Source organism: Onychostruthus taczanowskii, unplaced genomic scaffold (genome assembly GCF_017590055.1).
Source record: "Onychostruthus taczanowskii isolate IOZ18803 unplaced genomic scaffold, ASM1759005v1 scaffold33, whole genome shotgun sequence".
Classification (NCBI taxonomy): domain Eukaryota; kingdom Metazoa; phylum Chordata; class Aves; order Passeriformes; family Passeridae; genus Onychostruthus; species Onychostruthus taczanowskii.
The window spans coordinates 3,387,047-3,407,776 of record NW_024500683.1 but is presented as its reverse complement, the minus strand read 5'-3'; the positions used below and the strand labels follow the sequence as shown (position 1 = coordinate 3,407,776).

The 20,730-nt window shown below is 37.8% G+C and overlaps 1 protein-coding gene across 9 annotated transcripts in view; it reads left to right on the top strand.

Annotated features, from left to right (window-relative positions):
• Positions 1–20,730, top strand: part of COL19A1 (collagen type XIX alpha 1 chain) — a 174,686-nt gene that overhangs the window by 29,229 nt on the left and 124,727 nt on the right. For 8 of the 9 annotated variants that reach the window (XM_041410665.1, XM_041410670.1, XM_041410668.1 and 5 more), the window contains exons 5-10: positions 1,578–1,701; positions 2,088–2,363; positions 4,071–4,151; positions 6,087–6,212; positions 6,689–6,751; positions 13,954–14,007. In XM_041410665.1, the coding sequence (XP_041266599.1) occupies positions 1,578–1,701; positions 2,088–2,363; positions 4,071–4,151; positions 6,087–6,212; positions 6,689–6,751; positions 13,954–14,007 (724 nt within the window). The remainder of the gene's footprint in view (positions 1–1,577; positions 1,702–2,087; positions 2,364–4,070; positions 4,152–6,086; positions 6,213–6,688; positions 6,752–13,953; positions 14,008–20,730) is intronic. The other variant, XM_041410671.1, reaches the window with a different exon arrangement.

The window sequence follows — 20,730 nt, the reverse complement described above, 5'->3', positions numbered from 1 at the left end:
TTGTTCTGCACTCACACACTCATGCCCAGTGAAGGTATTTTTTTTAATGAATCGTGAAACATGTTCTTTATGCTATAATTGAAATACAAAGTATGAAATCTAGGTCTAAGTACAGCCAAGCCTATTCTCTTTTGCCTTGCTTTTTGACATTCCAACGTCTATAGCTGTACAGCAGCATATGGGTCCAGTAACAATGTGGGACAGCAGCCAATTTGGTCCTAGGATAAAACAGGAATCAGCTGTGGGAAATAAGCCAAAGAAGTGTGATTCCCACATGAGGGACTTAAATAGGTGCTAGTCCTTAAAGAAGCTCTTTGGCAGGATTTAGAGCAGGCTTCTCTGCACAGGAGGCATTTTCCTGAGCTCCTAAGTACAACAATGTCCAGGAGGGTTGTAGGGCTGTTGTTTCATCAGCTGTAGTGCTTTGCTCTTTCTTTGCCCCCACCTTTGTTGTTTGTCTTATTTTGGTTTTAAGAAAAGCTTTATAGCACATTGCTGTATAACTGTAATCCCAACAGTATTTTTTTAGAATTAAACCATTTGCTTCATGTGATTGTGGGAAATAAAGTGGAGGAAATTTTTCTGCTGCGTGGGGAGGTCCACAGGTTTCCTGAACTCTGATCCAGGGAATGCTTTTTGCACCATGGCTAGCTGATTGCAAACAGTAATGTGAACGCTTTTGCTACTCCTGTGTTGTGTAGAGATCTGTGGTTTTAATTTTTTCACCTCCGTCTTAGAAAAGAAATAATTTGAAATGTAGAAGCTTCAAATTAAATAAATTGATTGTACTATCCTAATTTATTTACTAAAAAATTAGTATATATTTAATTATTACCAAAGGCTGTAGAGTTGAGGTACAAATTTCATTTTTTGTGAAATACAGACTTTTCAAAGAGTTCATGGAAGTGGTGTTGAGGTGCATTCTGTAATATAGGTCTGACTTTTTTTGAGACATTGATGCATGTTAGGTGAGAAAGTAATAACAAAATCAAACAACAATAAATCATTTGATCTAAAATACATTGCTTATTTTTTTTCAAGCTTGCTAAAGTCCAACTGTTCTGATGCTCAAGATGTCTGAGTCATTGCCCGTGGAGCTCACTGGATCAAATCCCTGCTCAAAGCAGGGCCAATTTGAAAATCAGATCAGGTTATTATGAGCCCTGTCCAGCTGTGTTGTGAAAGTCTCCAAGGATGGGAGTTATTCCACAAATCCTCTACAAAACTTATTCAAGTATCCCAAGCAATAAACTGGAAAAATATGTATTTTAAAATACTTTCATGTGGGACATTCACTTTGCATAATTTCTTTTTAGAAATTATTTATATTAATCACAGATGTGAAAAAATTTAGAACAAAAATGAATAAAAAAATGTTCAGTCATTTATTCTTATAAAAAGACTGAATTGTACTTTTGTGAAGAAACACTCCTGAATGCTGAGGCCTGTGAATATGTATGAGTGGAGAAATTGTTTGTCTTCTTGTTTTCACCAGGTATTATTTCTGTTCGTTCCTTTTAAGCAGTGCTTGTTTGTATAAGAATAACAAGAAATCTTTTTCCTCCCTCCTGTTCCAGGCAAGTGTTTCCAAATGGGCTTCCTGAAGAATACTCTCTGGTTGCTACGTTCCGTGTACGGCGAAATACCAAGAAAGAGCGTTGGTATATATGGCAAGTTTTAAATCAGTATGACACACCTGAGGTTAGAGTCATCTTTGATTTATTCCTTCAAAATTTTCTTTTTTCCTGCATGTAATATGGCACCTGTAATAATGGATGTTTCATTAATGGATTTAGCTAAAGTTTATATGAAATAGATAGCCTGCTCTGAAATAACTGATAATTTGTGGCAGGAATGACAGAAATTTAGCAAAATCTATTCAATTTAGACTGCAAAATAGAATAAATGCCTGTTTTATTTATAGCTGATAAATATAGCTGTTTACCAAGTTACGTAGAAGAATGCTTCATGACATAATTCTTGCCCTGTGTATGTAGTAGAAATATTTTTGTTATATATGTTTTATGTATGTGCTTCTTTCTTATAACTTTTAAATGACCACTTATTTTATTTTATCTTGTTTTCAGATCTCTGTCCTCCTGGATGGTACAAAAAAGGTGGTGGAGTATATGACCAAATCCTCTCAGGGAAATATACTGCACTACACTTTTAAGAGTCGAGAAATTTATCCATTGTTTGATCGGCAGTGGCATAAGCTTGGTATTAGCGTGCAGTCGGGGATCATTTCCCTCTATTTGGATTGTAATTTAATTGAGAGAAAGCAGACTGATGAGAAATTCACCATTGACTTGCAGGGAAGGACACTGATTGCTTCTCGTGCTGTGGATGATAAGCCTGTAGATGTGAGTAGTATGATGTGAAAGGACAAACAGATAACTTGAAGTCATGTCTTAGCCACGCCTTTGCTAACACAGTTGTAAAGAATCACGTAGATAAAATGTTCAAACCCAGTCATTATTTTTGAGTGTGTATTCTTAATTTGAAGTCCTTAAGTGTTTTTCTCTAAACATTATTCAATTATGTAGCATCTGCTAAGACAAAGCTGTTGCCAAAGTAACTGCATAGAACTCAGTCCTGGTTTAAGGAGTCTGTTTTTCTGTATTTGGAGAAAGAGCCACCTAATTACCACAGATATAGTATTTCTATGTTTAAAGGTAACTTGTGGTTCTAATTATTTTCTTTCATTTTTAGTAAGATTTATTTATAGATTGGTATCAGTCACCTGTTACACTTTGTCTGTCTTTGATAAAGGGGAGACACAAAATAATTAAGGATTACCTCTGTATTGAGGTCTTCTAGAGTAATTCAGCTATGTAGAAATAGGGGCGCATTGTTCATAGTTGTCTCTTCTTTATCCAAAAGAGAGGGATTAGGAAGTGGCCAGAGGTGTGTTTCCTGCAGCCTTTGATGCAAGAATTACCCAAGGAAACCCCATAATATTCTGGGCTATTTTCTGTCCCTGGGATGCTCTCTTCTGTTTCCTCATGCAGGGAGGAAAGTAATTTGAAAGCAAGTAATTTGAAAGCACAGCAAGTAATTTGAAATCTTCAGGAAATATTAGTTTGTTTTAAGTACAGTGACATGCAGCTACCAGGTTTAAACCATCTGCCTTCAGGTTTATAGTGACCATCAGAAAGCTTCAGCGATGTTGTGTATGCTGTAGGGCTCCAGAGGAAAATAGCACATTGTAACTGCAAGAGCAGTTACATGGAGCCAAGCTCATGCTTTGTTTTATTTTATAAGACTTGAGTTCAACATTATTTGAAATATTGCACTGTCTCCTCATTTCCAAATAACATGCAGCAGAAAAAGCAGGGTTTTTCTGCTGGTTGCATGGTATGAGGTGGATAATTCTGAGTGGATGTTGTCAATTGGGATTTCCACATGTGCAGGAAAGTATTATGGGCTTAAAGCTGATGAAGGCAGCAGAGCAGATCCTAGAGCAATGGTCACTTTTCTCAATACCAAGTGCAAGAGGGAGATTAAGAGGATATAAAACTGATACAGAAAGAGGAATATGAGGGCAAGAATAGCTGGTTAGAATTTTACTTTCTTCTCATCCTTCCAGTCCGTCCAAAGTCTCTCAAACAAAACCTTTACCTACAGAATTTGTGATTTTTGCTCTTCAGGTGATTTAGTGGCAATGTCCTGGCAAAGGTCTGTCCAACACAATAGATGCATGTGATAGAGAGTTTATCAAACATTTAGTTTAGTTGCCTGCAGAGGAAAATTACATCCCTGAAAAGAAGGTTTTCAGAGGATGTCTACAAGGCTAAAATTATTGTGTAATATAGCAAACCAATACAGATGGATGCAGCTTAAATGAAAATAAATGAAATCTAAAATGTGATTTACATCAAAGTAATAGACTGCATAATTTCTTCCTTAAATGAGGAGCTGTGTAATTGTTTTGGGTTTGTTTTTTTTCTAGCATTTCTGAAATATACAGTGTTTCAAAGAGAAAGTTTACTATCCCAAGATAAGAAAAAGCATGCCATAACACATAATTTTTTACACCTTATATTAATTTCTTTTGTATTCCTTAATAGATTGAACTTCACCACATAGCAGTTTATTGTAATTCACAACTTGCAATAGAAGATACGTGTTGTGAAATATCTTCAGACTTGGTAAGTTAGCTGTTAAAATTCAAATGTTGATACAAAAGAAATTGCATTATTGTTTCCTGATAAAGAACTGTAAAAAAATTTCAACAGAGGTGATAGTTTAATTATCTCCTAAAAATGAATTCCATATCTGGAGTCATGGTAGATAGTTTTTTGCTGCCTAAATAAATGGTACGGTGGAACATCAGCAAAAGGCACTAGGTGCTGCTAGTGCTTTTTATCTGTATTCCTTAACACTGATTAATGTCTAATTAGTAACTGAAGAAGTCTAGGAGTGTAGGAAACAAATCACTGCGATGGCTTGGGAATGGTTTCAAACGACAGAGGTCATTTCAGTAACAGTTGCATCTTATGAAGCTTTATAGATTATATAAGCAAAGCCCATGAAAGAGTCTGCATGAAAGTGGAAGAGAAGGAAAATAGGATGGTGTTGAGTTTTCTTTATTTTCATATACTAAAATGGAGGAATGGGTCTTTAATAACTGGAAAGTTGTAGTGGTAGGTCGATGGTTGGACTTGATCCTACAGGTCTCTTCCAACCTTGATGATTCTGTGAATTACCTTCTTTAGAATGCACATGTTGACATATATATATTGTTTAACATGAGGGAAAACATTGATTTAGTTTAAAGGGTTCACTTTTCCCTCTTGTTTTGACAGACAAGAATCAGTGTAAACTGGAAAACAGTAGAACCATAGCTTGAAGTTCTAGGTGTAATTATTTTGCTCCCCCAAAACCCAAAAACCAACCAAACCACAAATAGCCTCAGAAAGAAGTTGGTTTTAAATTATTGGCCTGCTATTCTATTCATAAGTAGTCTGTAAGATCAGGCTCCTCTGAGAGAGTGGACAGTGCCATCACCACCAAGGTTGTAGTCGGCAAAAAAACCCCAGAGCCTGTAGGAGGACTGCTTGATTACATCCACAAAGAGACAGGGGAAAGAGAGAGAAATCTGCCCAAGAACAGAAGAGCACAAGACTGCTTAGTGCTCAGAAGCATGAAAAAAACATGGTCTAATTCCAGGGGGCAAATTTCAATTTTAAACAATGATTAATAGCTCAAATTTATTTCTAAGTATATTCTTGATAGTAATGCAGATTTTCTCTTGAATGTATAAGCTTATGAAAAAGTGGAATGAATTAATTTCCTGTATGTTCCCCTTGGTGTTTGGAAATACAATTTATTGAGCAGTTATGACACAATAGCAAAAAAAGCAAGAACAAAACAAATCCTAATTATATATGAAGACAAAAAGCTCAACAATAGGTTTTATCAATAACACATAACTATTCATTCATCTGTGTAGCTAAATCCTGTGGGAATTTCTCTGACAGAAGGTTCAAAAAAAACCTTCATTACATCTTAATGAGACTTACTGAAATTTAGCAGGTTCTAGTGGCTTGTCATGTTTCTTCAGGTTGGCTGAGTTCTCAGAAGTCACAGGCAAGTAAATCTTGGCTTCAGTGCTATTTTGTTTGTTTCCAAACTATCTGTACCAGAAGTATTTAACTACAAGGGAAAAAAAAAAAAAAAAGAAAAGTTTTCCTTAGCACTCACTTTTGTATTTTGCACTTAGGGGGATGGCAGAGGACACGATGAGACTATGCAGTACTATCTTTTTTCTTTCACCCTATGGACATTTTCTGTTTCACTATTTCTGATTTTGGGAGACTTTGTTCCTCTTCACTGCTCTGTCTTTGGGAAGAAAGAAGTGGGACAGACATATCAGTTTTAATTGGCATAAATTTTAGAACAGAAGGATCTAAATATCTGAAATTGATTTTTTTACAGCTTTTTTCTGTCTGGAAATTGTTGTCACTTTCCGTGTATGGTTTGTATAGGAATATTTGAACAGAAGATAATTTAAAACAAGTGGTTGGATGGTATTTACCTGTTAACTAAAGTGGACCAAAAACCAGAAAATCTTTTTGTTTTAGTGCCCACGTGAGGAGAGGTTACTGGCTACAACTTCATCACCAGTGACTGTTCATGCCAGCAAAATATACACTCTTCCAGGGACGCAGCAAGAATCTACACAGAGATGCTACTGCTTTCCAAATAAAGTATAAAGTTTTCCTATTGCTTTTTAAATGCATCATGCTGTTTAATCCTGTTGGATATAAAAACATTTGGAATTTTTTTTTTTCAGTCATGAACAAATCTTAGTGGTTTGTTGTATTGTAATACATTTACATTGTATTTCCCAGTTAAGAACCAGTACATTTCAGATTTAGTTAAATCCAAAAAGTAAAGTAAAGTTAGAGATATCAGTAAGGTTTAATTGTTTGAATATACACCCAAAAAAGTGCCATGGTAAAACTGAGAATTATATTTAGTCATTATATTTAGTGTAAATGTTTTCACTTGAGAATGAATTATATTCTACGTAATGTTTGTTTTCTTTTTAATACTTCTCCTGGGTGTTGCACTATATTTATTGAGTCATTTGCTTTGTTAGGCATTTGTGACAAAGACAGGAAACCTAACCAAATATATTTGAGATCTGCTTTGTTGACTTTTTTATTTCTTTTAAAATCAGGGAGAAGCAGGATTGCCGGGAGTAGCTGGTTTGCCAGGCCAGAAAGGAGAGAAAGGTGAAAAGGTAAAATATCACTTGAATTCTCTTTTTCAAGCCTTGTCATTGGCTTATCTTTCTTAAATAGGAATTATATGGATTCTGTTATTCCTTAAAGGAATCTGTCTGAACACAAGGCGGATCCTCTATCAGTCAGTGTCTGGCTCTGTGTGTGAGCTCCCTGCCAGGCATTTTACAGCTGCCCCACTTTGGGGTCACCTCATCAACTCTGTGGAGCACAGTTTACCTGCCTGGGAAGCACATGCCTCCCCAGCCCTGTCACCATGCCCCATACAGAAGGCATGTATATAGTCTGACAAGAATTTTTCCATCCCCTGTGTGTACATCACTGCTGATGGACAGAATCCCGTGTGGTGGAATCATCCTTGCAATCATCAGTAGGAAGGTGTGAAACATGACCTCCGTATATTCTTTGACAATGCTCATACCTGAAACTGTTAATTGTGGAGAAAGAAGAATCTGACATTGGCAAGTCTCTAGGACAGGCCAGTTGGTCCTGTCCTTGGGCCTTTTCTGAATTTTCCTGTAATGCTTACCATGATATTCTTATGCTATGTAGCTTAGGATTTCCTAATAGTATAGGTCAACATATCATATGTTTCTCTTTCACACTCCGTTCCTTAAATTTTATTGGAGGATGCTGAATTAAGACATGTCTGGGAATGTGTTTTCCATGTGCTATTAGAGGGGGCAAATTGAATAATTTACTGCTGTAAATCTGCCACAAAGACAGTGAGATAGGAACTGAGTACAGGGAATGCAGTGTGAGAGGAAGATGCCTAGACTGTCCTAATCCAGAGTTTAGATGGAGGTATCCTAACCCAACATCCTACCCTGCAGCACACCATTTAATATGAGATCTGAAATAGTGTGAAGACAGCCAGGGCTGTTCCTATAACTGTAGTATGTGGCTGAAAAGGGTCCAGTTCTGAGAAGGCTTATCTACACATCTGGTTGAAATTAAGAACATTCCTTGACAGTATATTGCCCCCCACCACAACTCCTCCCCTCCAGTATGTATTTCACTTTTGACACAAGCTGTATTTTTAGGTGAAAAAAGAATTACACACATGTTAGTTTCTATAGTCCAGCTGAACCTAGAGGGACTGCTGTCAGTTTTCAGACCTAATCACAAAGTTTTGATCTGGAGCGTATTAAGCAATTCTCAGTTTTTAGTTTTAGCTTTATCTTACCAGCCTAGGGAGTTTCCTAGCATTTGTGTGGGAAACAGTTCTTCTGCTCCTGACCTGATTCATTTAGACCATTATTACTACTAAACTGGGAAAGCAGACTTCACAAGTCTGATTTTTTTTTTACCATTTAATCTCCCAGCCAATTAGCAGTATTTACCATGCTAAGCATAGTGCCTGTAAACAAAGCATGTAAGGTTCTGTTCTCCCACTTGTTTCATAAAAAGAGCCTCATTGCATGAATTCTCTGTGCATGGAACTATCTGAGAGTCCATGAACCCCACTGCACCCAGAAGTTTAACCTAAAGAGAGTCTATTGACATTTATGAATGTCCTCTCACAAAATTGAATGAATCAGCAGGTTGAAGTCAGGGGTAGTACACCAAACAGGTAGAAAGATACTTAATTGGAACTTTTCTTATAATTGACCTTGTTACTTCCTAACTTTGCAGTGGGTAGATTTTTTCTTTGTTGGGGGAAGGGGGTTTGGATGGAGGGCACAGTATGACTGTGATCAGGATTGGCTCACTGACCTTTGGGAGCAAACAAATCTTGTGTTAAATAGTGCCTGCCATGATGGAGCTGAAAGCAGCATTCTCTGAGATTTCAATACCATTTTTCTCATTGACTCTGCATTTACGCAAGTTTTCAGTAACACTCATTCTCAATGACGGCCTTGTTACATCAATAATTAGACCTGAAGAGGCAGAAAGGCTCCGGAACATTCCAGACATGCAGGATGGCATGACTTATTGTCAGATTATGTAAAGGAAACTAACAGACTCTGGCTGAGTGTCTTGTAATATATTATACACAAAATAGGCAGCTTCTTGATAACTTTGCTGGCCAGTTACAAAAACCAGGTCTTCTCTTAGTTGTGTATGGTTCCTAAGCATGTTTCCCCCTTTGGTTGTGCTCAGCTTCTCATTTTATTGTTTCTTTTGTTTCTAAGGCCTATTACTATAGGCATCTGACTAACTGTACTTAGATGTCTTTGCCAAGTGAAAATGTTAATTTTTTTACCTTCTTTAATGAGAAAATTCTATTTCTGTTGATATTATCTCATTTTAAGCACAACAGTTCTTATCCTTTTATTTTGCTTTATCTCATTCCAATTTCTCATTCACTTTAATTAATTGTATGATTGAATTTACATCTTTGTTTGTTGCTATGGGATTGACAAGGAAGTCTCTACCGACAGAGATTGATATTAGGCTATATTCAAACTCCTCAAAATTGCCCTTCTCTTCAGTCTAACATCATTGTTCCCTAGGGTCAGACTATTCAGGAACATCTAAGTTATCACCTATCAAAGCTATCAAAGTGTGATAAGCTGTCAAAGTATGATAACATATAAGCCATTTTAGGCATTTTGAATTTAATTATTAGCCTGTATCCACTCCATTCCTGTACTCTTGGCTCATCTTAGTACCTCTGAACAGGTCTGAGCCAAAATTCAAAGTATATTGCAGGCCCAAAGGACTGGAGTGCCATATTTTCACTGGAACAAGCATTCATGCAAATATTGATTTATCCCTGGCAAGCTGTACATCTGAATGCGCAGGAGCATCATTGATCAAAATGATGCCATGTGTGTGAATGACCTTCCTGTTTGTACACTTGGCCTTTCATTATGGCTTCATGAGGACTGTTCTCCACTCAAACTATTATCTCCCATCCTTTGGGTGTGAAATACTTGGTTTGCCCTGCAGGATATTTTTGCTGGGAGATCAGCTTCTGCAGCAAGGGATTGTTCTTTAATTTCTCAATAATTAAGACTGAAAAAAATTGCCTGGGCCAACTTTGTTTGCTACTTACTAAGTGTACAGTTTGGACTATCCCTAAATAATATGCTGTATAATTCTCATGGCAGCTTGATTCTTAGCACAGAGTATTTCAGAAGTTGCAAGTGGACATAAATCAGGTGGAAGTCTTCTGTGATTTTAACACATTTTGTTATCTGCTGTGGAGTTGGGTTTTCTCTTCTGCTGATCTGAGTGAGATATTTACTCAGATTTACTGTGTTTTTTATTTGGTTGCAATTTGTACTACTTCAGTGTCATATTTAGCTACTCGTAATCTTACAAACATATTTGTTGTTAGCAAATGCCTTTTGATAATGTTCTAAAGGTCCTGTTTTTGTCCTCAGTATGTAGAAATTCTTCAGAAAGACAGAATATGGGTGACCATAATTGGAATGATTACATATATGCTGAATATATAAACTGATTTTCTCTCTCAAGGAGGCTAAAAAATTACTATGTTTTCTACTTTTATTTCTTTTAAGCAGACTAAGTGCCCATGAAATATTTTAAATTGAAATCTAAACAGAATTAAATATTTTGATATAATGTTAAATCAATGTTAGCTGTGTTAATAGGTCATTGGTTAATGCTGTAAGTGAAGTAGGGACCAAAAAGCCAGAGGCAGATTGCTTTCAAATATTAAAATGCCTGTTGATGTACACCATGGAGAAATTTATTGCTATTCAACTTCATTAATTTAAATTTTACTTAAGGAAAAAGACATTTAAAAAGCTATTTTGGGTTTGGTAGAGATAGGTTTATGCAATATATTATTGCACTAGGAAAATATTTGTAATAGAATGATATGAAAAAGATCTCCCAGAGAACAAATGAGGTGTCTGAACTGTTCTTTCTCTCCATTTTCCTTCGTACTCTTTCTTTCCTGCTACTCTGAGTTTTCTCTTAAAATCCAGTCAACTTGATTCCACCTAAAGCATATCTATTGTACTATGTAGCCTTGAGAATGGTTCTCTTCTGGCCCAGTCTTTGTTGCTGAGGTTATTGATAGGGACCTAGAAGCTGGAATTCAAGAAAATTAAGAAAGTTGAGCAAAATATGGCTGGCTATCACTTATGACAAAGTCAGTACACTTAGTAGAAAAAAATCTTACAATAAGCAGAATGAAACGCTTCATGCTTACCAACCTAAGAATTTATGGACAGTCTCACTTATGTTTTACCATCTAATTGTCTAAGTTATCAAATTAAAAAGGGAAAATATCATAGGCAACACAACCATTTTTTTCTTATTAAAAATTCTGAAATGTGACTTACTGTCTTTGTTACCGTGTTTGCCATTCCAGTACCCATCTCAGTCCTGAGTTTAAGACTACCTGAGGAATGGAGATGGTGGCAGCAAGTCCTCACCACTCCGAGGTGCTCAGAGGTGTGGGGGAATATCACACTTTCCCATTGGGGCCATTCCAGAGCTGAAACAGGAGCAGCAGCCACTGGCACTGGTGCAGTAGTTAAACCAGTGACACCCAGCTCAGGACCTGGTGAGGCTGAGCTCCCGCTCTGATGGGACAGAACACAGCTGGGGGCTTCTGCTGAGAGTAACAGGGATGATACTTCCTCATCTGTATACTCCCTGCTGGTCCCACAGTACCAGGGAAACCCTGGAGTGGTGCTGCCTTTTGGATGAGTTTTCTTTCTCCTAACATATTCTCTGAATGTGAATTCATTTTTTTCTTTTTGCTAAGAGAAACTTTTTTTTTAACCTGGACATTTCTGGTGATGGGTCCTGTTTTTAGCTGGGACAGAGTTCATTCTATTCACAGTAGCCAGTATGAGGATGTGTTTTGGATTGGTGCTGGAAACAGGGTTGATAACACAGGGATGTTTTCATTATTGCCAAGCAGTGCTTGCACAGTGTCAAGGCCTTTTCTGCTCCCTTCAGCAAGGGGCTGGCAGTGCACGAGGAGCTGGAAGAGGACACAGCCAGGAGAGGTGACCCCACCTACCAAAGGAATATTCCATCCCCTACACGTGGTGCCATGATCAGTAAATAAAGAAGTATATAAAGCAGTGGGAAGAAGGAGGAAGTGGGGGGACATGTCAAGTGATGCCATTTCTTCCCAAGTCACCACTATATATGATGAAGCTCTGCTTTCCTGGGGATGGCGGAACACCTGCCCTCCCACGAGAAGCTCAGCTGAAAAGGATTTTCACTGTCACTCTTAATAAATCCTGACAGTAGATTTACAGCTCATGGTTCCACCTTTGGCTTTTACACTGTGTGTACCTTATAACCTATAAATGCCAGTCTTGTACTACTACTGTTCACCACCTTACAAAGCTGTTTTCCCAGCAACTTATCTTTCACCTTTGTGGAGGACTTTAAGGTCTTCAGAATGAAAATGAATTACCATTAAGAAAAATATAAAAATATTAAAGATGCATTTCCTATATTTTTGGTTTTAGTCTGTGGTACTATTGCTATTAATTCTGTTAGATACCTATAGTATCTGATATTTATATTCATAAAGGCATGAAAACTACCACCTTTCCCCCTGTGGTTATTAAAATCACAACTAGAAGGTAGAAGCATAACTTGCAGATTTAATTTGCAGTGGAAAATAATTGTCTTCAAGATGGGGACTCTGTCTGCAGTTAGTGGAACTGAAGTGTAAACATACCTTGGTTAATTGGCTAGTAAGTCATACAGGCTAAAGGCTTCCTGGCATGTAGCAAGCTGTGTAATTTTAGACTACACAGTGTATAAAAATACACCCTTGAAGGTAACAAAGTGGTACTGGTCTATTAAAATACTGGCAAGTGGCAGAAGGGAACAGAGGATGCATAGATAAGAGAATGACTCTGTGGGTGATTAGATAAGGTAACCTTTACCTCTCACCGTGCCGGTGGATTCATGCTATTCATGCATACAGGATTTTGGTCTATTTTTGAGACAGAGCTGTTTAATATAAATCCATTGTCTGGGTGAGGGCATACAGTTTATACTCAGTAAGAACAAGTCCTATGAGGAATGCCTGAGGGAACTGGGGGTATTTAGGCTGGAGAAAAGAAGTCTCAGGGGTGACCTTAATGTTCTCTACAAGTGCCTGAAAGGAGGTTGTAGGCAGGTGGGGGTCAGGCAGGCAGCCAATGAAAGGACAAGAAGAACTGGCCTCAAGCTGTGTGACAGAAGGTTCAAGTTGGACATCAGGAAGAATTTCTTTGTTGAAAAGCTGGTCAGTCCTTGCAATGAGTTGCCCGGGGAAGTGGTGGAGTCGCTCTCCCTGGAGGCATTCAAGAAGCACCTGGACATGGCACTTGGTGCTGTCGTCTCATTGACATGGTGGTGTTCAGTCAAAGGTTAGACTTGATAGTCTTGGAGGGGTCTTTTAACTTTTTAACCTTTATGATTCTGATACAACTCTTGTTGTGTACTTCTGGCCAATCTTACTGTTCCTTTTTCAACTTCAGAAAGGTTAATAACTTCATTTTAGACCAGAGTTATAATGTTATTCTTTCTGGAGAATGTTGTTTTATTGGTAGAACTAGGCACACCTAATATTTTGTTTTGTTTTTAAATGAACCCTACATGGTTTCAGTGCTTTTGTTGTATTGCTCTGGCATCCAAATGATTTTTTTATTTTAAAATTTTTAAGCCTTATACTTTACATTATTTAGCAACATTTCTGGGTTTGACATTTTCTTGCATAATTTTTGAGACTTATGGTCCAATCTACAGCTGTTGAGATCTTCCATAGCTCTCCTGACCAGTCAGTCATTTTTCTCTCAAAACTGAAATTTTCATATAGATTGCTTATGATTTGGGGTTTGGTTTCTCTAAAGGGATAAAAGGGAGGAAGAGAGAAATTTAAATAGTGCATTTCAAAACTATTGAGAGTACATGACTTTGTACAAATCTGTATTACATGTTGAGCTTTCTCGGTAGAACTGAAAATGTACCCTCTTGGTTTCAGTCTTCTGTTGGTATAAATTCCTTTAAAATTAGTGGACTTGCCTTATGGAAATGTGGATGTGTAAGTATTCGTCTAATGAAGGACTTAGTTGATGTTATAGGTGTTTAAAATGCATTTATTTTGCTGATTTTAGTGCTACATGTAAGGCATCCTCTGACACGGTGGTTGAATTACTAAAAATTTAGATAGAAGATGCTTTTGTATTGAGTCTGACATGACCTGAGTAGTTGTTGTTAACCTCAGAAGTCCATAGAGCTTCTAATTGATCGATTTGTTTTGTAGGGAGAGATGGGTGTGAAAGGACTGGACGGTGTTGCAGGTCTGCCTGGTGAAAAGGTATGTTCGTGTTTGTTGAGTGATTTAACTCAGGGAAGTGTTCATTATGTCAGTGGCTTCTCTGTAATTGCCCACAGAAATGGCAGGATAGAACATTTCTACTAGAACTTTAATATCTTACCTGCACTGCCATGTTTTTGTAGCACACTGGAAAAGCTGTTCAGGTCAATAGTATTCTCTGCAGATGTGCATGTTTGGTGGGGTTTTTTCCCAAGAAGTGGGGATTATATACAGAGCTAAAGGAAGCTGCTTGTTTTTGTTCCACCTGCTCAGTCTCTCGTCTGCAAGCTTAGATAAGAGCTCTTGTGCACTCAGCAGTCTGCTCAGTAGAGCTTGAGATAAACACCACTGACTTCTTAATCAAAGGTATGGAATAGCCATGGCTAAGAAGGCATGCCAGCCTACTGGTGTATTCAAGGATAAGTTTCACTTCATTTCAGAATGTTAGCATGAAAAATAAGACAGTTATATGCACTTGTTGGGTTCAGTGCTACTTACCTGTATTAGAGGAAGTCTATGAGTCTAATATCTAGAATCTTCAGTATAGAGACAGCCCTCATAACACTGAGGAAACAGCTTGCTGTCAGGCTTAAACCTTTGGGTTTACAGGACATAAAATTATGAAATCATCTTTTATTTTTACTTACTATTTGTGTTTCAAATTGTGTTTTTTTAAAAATGGGAGGTAGATGTATATTAGCAATATTAAGAGTAAAAATCAAGGTGTTTGTTGCTGATGTTAAGTTATATTGGTAGAAAAATGGAGAACAGGCTGCAAAGATGTTCAAAGGAATTTACCACATTGAACAAATGAATTGTCAAGTGGTATGTAAAACTCAGAGAAAGCAATAGGCAAGTGATGCAGATGAAGAGGAAAACAAAGGAAGCATTATGCATTTCATGCCAGACTGAACTAGCTATTACTGTTCAGGAATTACAGATCAAGGAAAACATGGACTCACTGTTTAGCACTAGTGAAATTACTAGGAAGAGAATAGGGAACAAAGAAAAAGAGTTTTAATGCCACTATTTTTAATGAATCCCTCTGTATTATGCTGAAACTTGAATGATGTATACAGTTCTGGTTCTCACACCTCAGTGTGAATCTAATAATACCAGAAAAGATTCAGAGGTGTCATGAGTGATCAAGAGCACCAGACATCTTCCAATTAAAGTCTGACAATGTAAGCTTCAATCTGAAAAAGGCACAATTAAAAAAAAACCATGTCATATTCTGTTCTCTGTACAGTCCTGAATGGAGCACAAGAGATTAATAGGGATTTATTTATTTATTTTATTCTTCATTGTGCAAATTAGAGCATCAAACCAATATGATAGGTTCAAAAAGGATAGAAAGAAAAGATAGGCTCATCCTTCCTGCTACAATATTACAGTTTGAACGCTACCACAGAACTTGAAAAGCCTGAAAATGTATTAGAAAATTAGTGGAGTAAAATTCCATTGAGTGTGTCAGTCTGCTTGTATTTCAAGAGGCTGGAATCTGGGAAAGCCACAGGAGGAGTCTTTATGGCTGCCCTGTTACATTTTTCTGTAGACATCTGTTGTTGCCATAATTGTAGTCCTGTAATTGACTGGAGAAACCTTTGTTTTGATCCAGATAGACAGTGTTTTACTTTACTGTGCTTCTAGATGTGAATTAATGGAAAGAGTTATTGTAAAGCATTGTAGATTGAGATTGATCTAGATTGAAGCTGTGTTTTCCCTTGGCTCTTTCCATAGCTCCTACTCTGATGTTATCTTGCTATAAACTTACCAGGCTATGTTGCTTTTCCAGTCCAAGTTATTATTATTACAGTTTCCATGGTTAATATTGTTTGGGTTTTTTTGCTAAGCGCCTTGCAAATTCATTGTCAGGCCAAATCCCAAAGCTCCTGTTAGTTTACATGGAGCTCAACAGTCAGATCTTATTTAATATCCAGACATTGTACTTTTCTGAACGTTACAACTCTTTTAATTCAGCCTATGCAAAATACAAATTACAAATGAACTGCGAATTCAAAATGAACTACCATGAAATACAAAACTGTCAAAGCTTAAAACTTCTAAAATAAAAAAAGAAAGCCAAGTATTTTCTACATGCATGGCTAGATGAAGAAACTGAGATCCAGCTATCCAGCTTCTGCTAGCCGGTGTGCTCATGTCTGTGTGGAGTAGTGCAGTGCTGTGTGTGTTAGCTCCTTTCTGGAGCTGGAATGAAAATTTTCCTCGTGTTGTGGAAGGTGCTAAAGTGTTCTCTCCCAGGTGATGCATAAAGAACTATATACATTTGTAGCATCTTTTATTTTTGTGTTCCCCTAAGCGTGGTGTTCCAGATGCTAACATTGTACACAGAGATAAAGACAACAAAGTGGAGGAGCAGCACCAAACTTGTCTGAGTTGAAGAAGCATTTGGACAAAACGCCCTCAAGCACAGGGTGGGATCCCTGGGGTGTTCTGTGCAGGGCCAGGAATTGGACTTGAAGATTCTGATGAGTCCCTCACAACTCAACATACTTTATGATAGAAATAGTCTAAGCTCTGTTGTTTGCAAAGGCATCTCCTACATTTCAGGCTGTTGAGGTGCAGACTGTGCAGTGCTGGGAGAGCCTTCTGAGGAGCTACGGCTGTTTGTGTATCCTCTTAAATCCTTCAGCACATGTTATTTATTGCTGGAGATGTTAAATTGCTTAGTATGGATTAGTTTTTGCACTGTGTTTCTGAGCATTGTGCAGATGTGCTCCTGAGTCAGGAGCTAGAAACAGGAAGAAGGAAAAATAAGTTATACTAATTTTTAAAATTTAACTGAAGATTGAGGCTTTGAAGACCAGAGGTGCTCCTGATAATACTGCCAAAACCTATCCACTGCAATATTCCTTTGCTTGTACTTCATTCCCTGGGAAAATGTACAGAGAATAAATAAGCAGTAGATTTTACTCATGTTGTTATGCACAAGCAATAATATAAATTCATTTGACCTATTTTAGATGTTTACCTTAGAGTGAGATAAACTTGGCTGTTGAAAATCCTGTTTCTTTAGGTTGATTATCTCAAACATACCTTATATACAAACTAAGCTTAGATTAATAAAATACAATGGACTTCATAACTTGAGAGAATCATAACAGGAGAATCTCCCAGAACAGTGCTTGGTGCTCCTATACTTAATTTCCAAGATGTGGGTAAATGGTGAGACATCTGTGAGTCTTCATATATGGCCTTGACTTTCAAGGATCTTATGTGTGAAAATTGTTCAGTCTGTCTTCAAATGTGACACTTTGCCTTCTGTCACTTTCAAGACATATTGTCACTGACAGCATAATTTCCCATGCACTAAATGCTGCAGTGGTTTTGCCATAGTCTGCTAGCTAATAGGTGCACAAGTAAGCGGTGCAGACTTCTAGGAGGCTCTTGACAATTAAGAGGTTGGATCTGCTGAAGGCTAATACAGAGAACAGGCTTGATGACTCTATGGTAACACAAGAATAGCCTTAACACCCTAAAGAAACCAGAGGAATGTTCTGGCCATAATTCAGCAGTTTTGTGGATTTTTCGGATGTAGTTCTTCTAAGCTGCCAAAGTAAAAAATGAGGTTTTCATTTACTGGTGGCACACTACAAGATGCATGTTGTCTCATCTGCCTTTGGGTTAAAAGAAGTCAGTCATGGTGCTGATGACCAATCTAGAAAGTCAAGAATCTAACACAGACCCAGTGGAGCCCTACTTCAGGCCCCCAAAGTCACAACACAGTATATAGCACCATTACATATGTGACTGTCTATTTGATGTCCACCTATCTAGTTCCTTCTCCCCATCCTTTTTCAGGAAATTGTCTTAAGAGATTTTTCTTTTAAATAGTAAAACCTGCTTTGGGCAACAGGACAAATTCTTAAGATTATCAGAGGAGATAGTTCTCCTAGGTATTTGTTTATAGTTATAAATTAAGAGGGTAGTAGTCATCCCTTGGAGGGAAATTTGCTTCCTTTGTAGACGATTAGAAGAGACAGAATACAGTGGCATGATCCCTTTCCTGCAATGGGGACTGATTTCTAGCTCAGCCTTCTAGGCACTCTTCTTCAACATATCTGTTAAACCATGATATAAGAACAACTGGAAGTTGTGGTTAAGCAGAATCTCTATATGTATGAGACCTTAGGCTCTGTCCTTCTGGCAATGTTCAGCAAAGGGTGTGAGTACAGAAGAAATGTGTTGAAGGAAGCACTGTGTTAGCCTACTTTTTGGTGATTAGCAAGTGAAACTGCCTCTGGATACAGTCCTGAAGCCATTTAGTGCAATGGAATTGTAGCCAGAGTGCTAGTTATGGCATGAGAAATTAAATCTGTCCCTGAAGTGGAGGTTTGAGGTGACTGGACTGCTTTAAGATATAATATGACAGTCACCTATCCGCTCCAGAAATCATCCAATCCTGATCTAGCAGTTAGACTCATTATGGCCACTGAAAAAAACTGATTGCTCAGCCATTAAAAATGGCCTTCCTCTCACTGCTGTCTACAGGGTCACATCACGGGCATAACCCGAGCAAGGTCAATGCATTGCTGTAAAATATTTTTGTTTTAAAAAGTTTAATGATTTTCCTAGTTTTCCTGTACTACTGAAATGGAGAGACAGCATTCCTGTTGGTGTGACCCACAGACTTCTCCCTAATTGAAGTCATAACATCATCCTACTTCGTACAGATTGAATGCAGGTCCTTTCCATAGCACCCACTGGGGGATTGTTACAGACTTCCCTGGCATGTGTTTTGTGTTGTGTCTCTGCACAAAGCATATCATGTGATGGATCCTCCCACTACTTACAGGGGGCTTATAAGAAAAGAGACAGGGCTACCTTTTACAAGGGCAGATAATGATAGGACAGGGCGGAATGATTTTGAACTGAAATATGAGAGCTCTAGATAACATGTCAGGAAGAAATTCTTCACCCAGAGGGTGGTGAGGCACTGGAACAGGTTGCCCAGAGAAGTTGTAAATGCCCCGTTGCTGAAGTGTTTAAGGTCAGTTTGCATGGGGTCCTGAGCAACCTGGTCTAATGGGTGGCATCTCTGCCCATGGCAGAGGGGTAGGAACTAGATGATTTCCAAGATCTTATTCAACCCAAGCCTTTCTATGATTCTGTGATCCTCTCAATATGGTGTATTTAGAGGCTTTCCAAACAGTCTGACAGCACTCTGAACCATGATTAGAAGATCAAGTCCTCAAGCCTTAAAAATGTGTTAGACATTTTCTGAGGATAAGGGGAGGAAATAAATTCCACCAACCACTTGATCTCTGTGTTCTTACTTACTCATTTTTTACTTTCCTTCATAGCTTTTTGTAAATTTCAACAAGCTGGGTTTAATTTTCCTCTGTATAGTTGGGACTTTTCTTTTTCCTGCACTTCTTGTGTCACTGATCCAAATAAGTTGAATCCTTTCCTTCTCTTTGCTTCTGGCTCTATAATGCCATGGTAACGAAGCTCCAGCCTGAAAGTTTATTTAAGTTCTGGATGCTAAGATGGAGTCCTGCTTGAGTTAGGGGGTTGTGTTTTGCTGGTCTGTGATGCCTTGACTGCCATAGTGAATTTCTCAAGCATTTTAGCATAAGCATTTTAGGAGGTAGACAATACTTGAGAACTTGCTTAGTACTCAAGTACTTGCATACTTGAGAAGTTTAGCAGGAGAGTTCCTGGTTCTGAGAGACAAGCTGCCACCTGTGGCAGGTACTTTGATAGAGTATTAAGCCTCTTGAGGATTTGGGGACCTTATGGTTCCCTCCAAGTACCTGAGAGGAGATTGTAGTGAGTGTTGTTTTTTTTTCTCCTAGGTAGCAAGTGGCAGGATAAGATGAAATGGCCTCAAGTCACACCAAAGGATGTTTAGATGTCATATTAGGAAAAACTTCTTCACCAAAAGGGTGATCAGGCATTGGAATAGGCCGTCCAGGGAAGTGGTTTGAGTCAACATCCCTCTAAGTGTTCCAAAAATGTAGCTTTTGGTGACATGGTTTAGTGGTGGAGACATCAGTGTTAGGTTAATGGTTGGACTCAATCCTAGAGGTCTTCTCCAACCTTAAGGATTCTATGGCTTATGTGTGTTATGGGTGCTGGTAGCCAGAAATGCCTTTTTGTTCTGAGAATGTGCTGACTGTAGTAAGGCTCAAAAGACTCAAGGACTCAAAGGACTCAATGTTTTTCTAATTTTTCTATTATGAAAATATTTTTTCTTCTTTATTAGTGATTACATTCTGAAAAATGAAATTGGTGTAGGCAGTAAGATAATTCAGAAAATTCAGATTTACCGAACTGGATTTGTCCATTCCCCTTTATCCAAACCTCTGTAGTAATTGCTTCCTCATTATACAATGATGCAATTAATAGTGGTGGAGACCACAATCTCCACTTTGTGAAATACTTGTGACAACATTCACTTTGGATATTTGACTTTCAAATGTCTTAACTTTATTATTTTAATTTTTTGCATTGATTTATTGCAATTTAGATTATGAACACTATTTCTAAAATATTAAATACATTGAGTAAGCTTTTCAGAATAGGTGGTCTTGCATGTAAACTTGAAGCAATGCTGTGCATTTGCCACTACACTCTATAGATCCTCCTGCAGTATATTAAGAAAATAGTTTAGACTAAAAAGAGAAAGAAATGCTTATGTAAATCAAAAAGTGTTTCTTGCTACACAACTTAGATTAATATTCAGAATATTTACCAGAT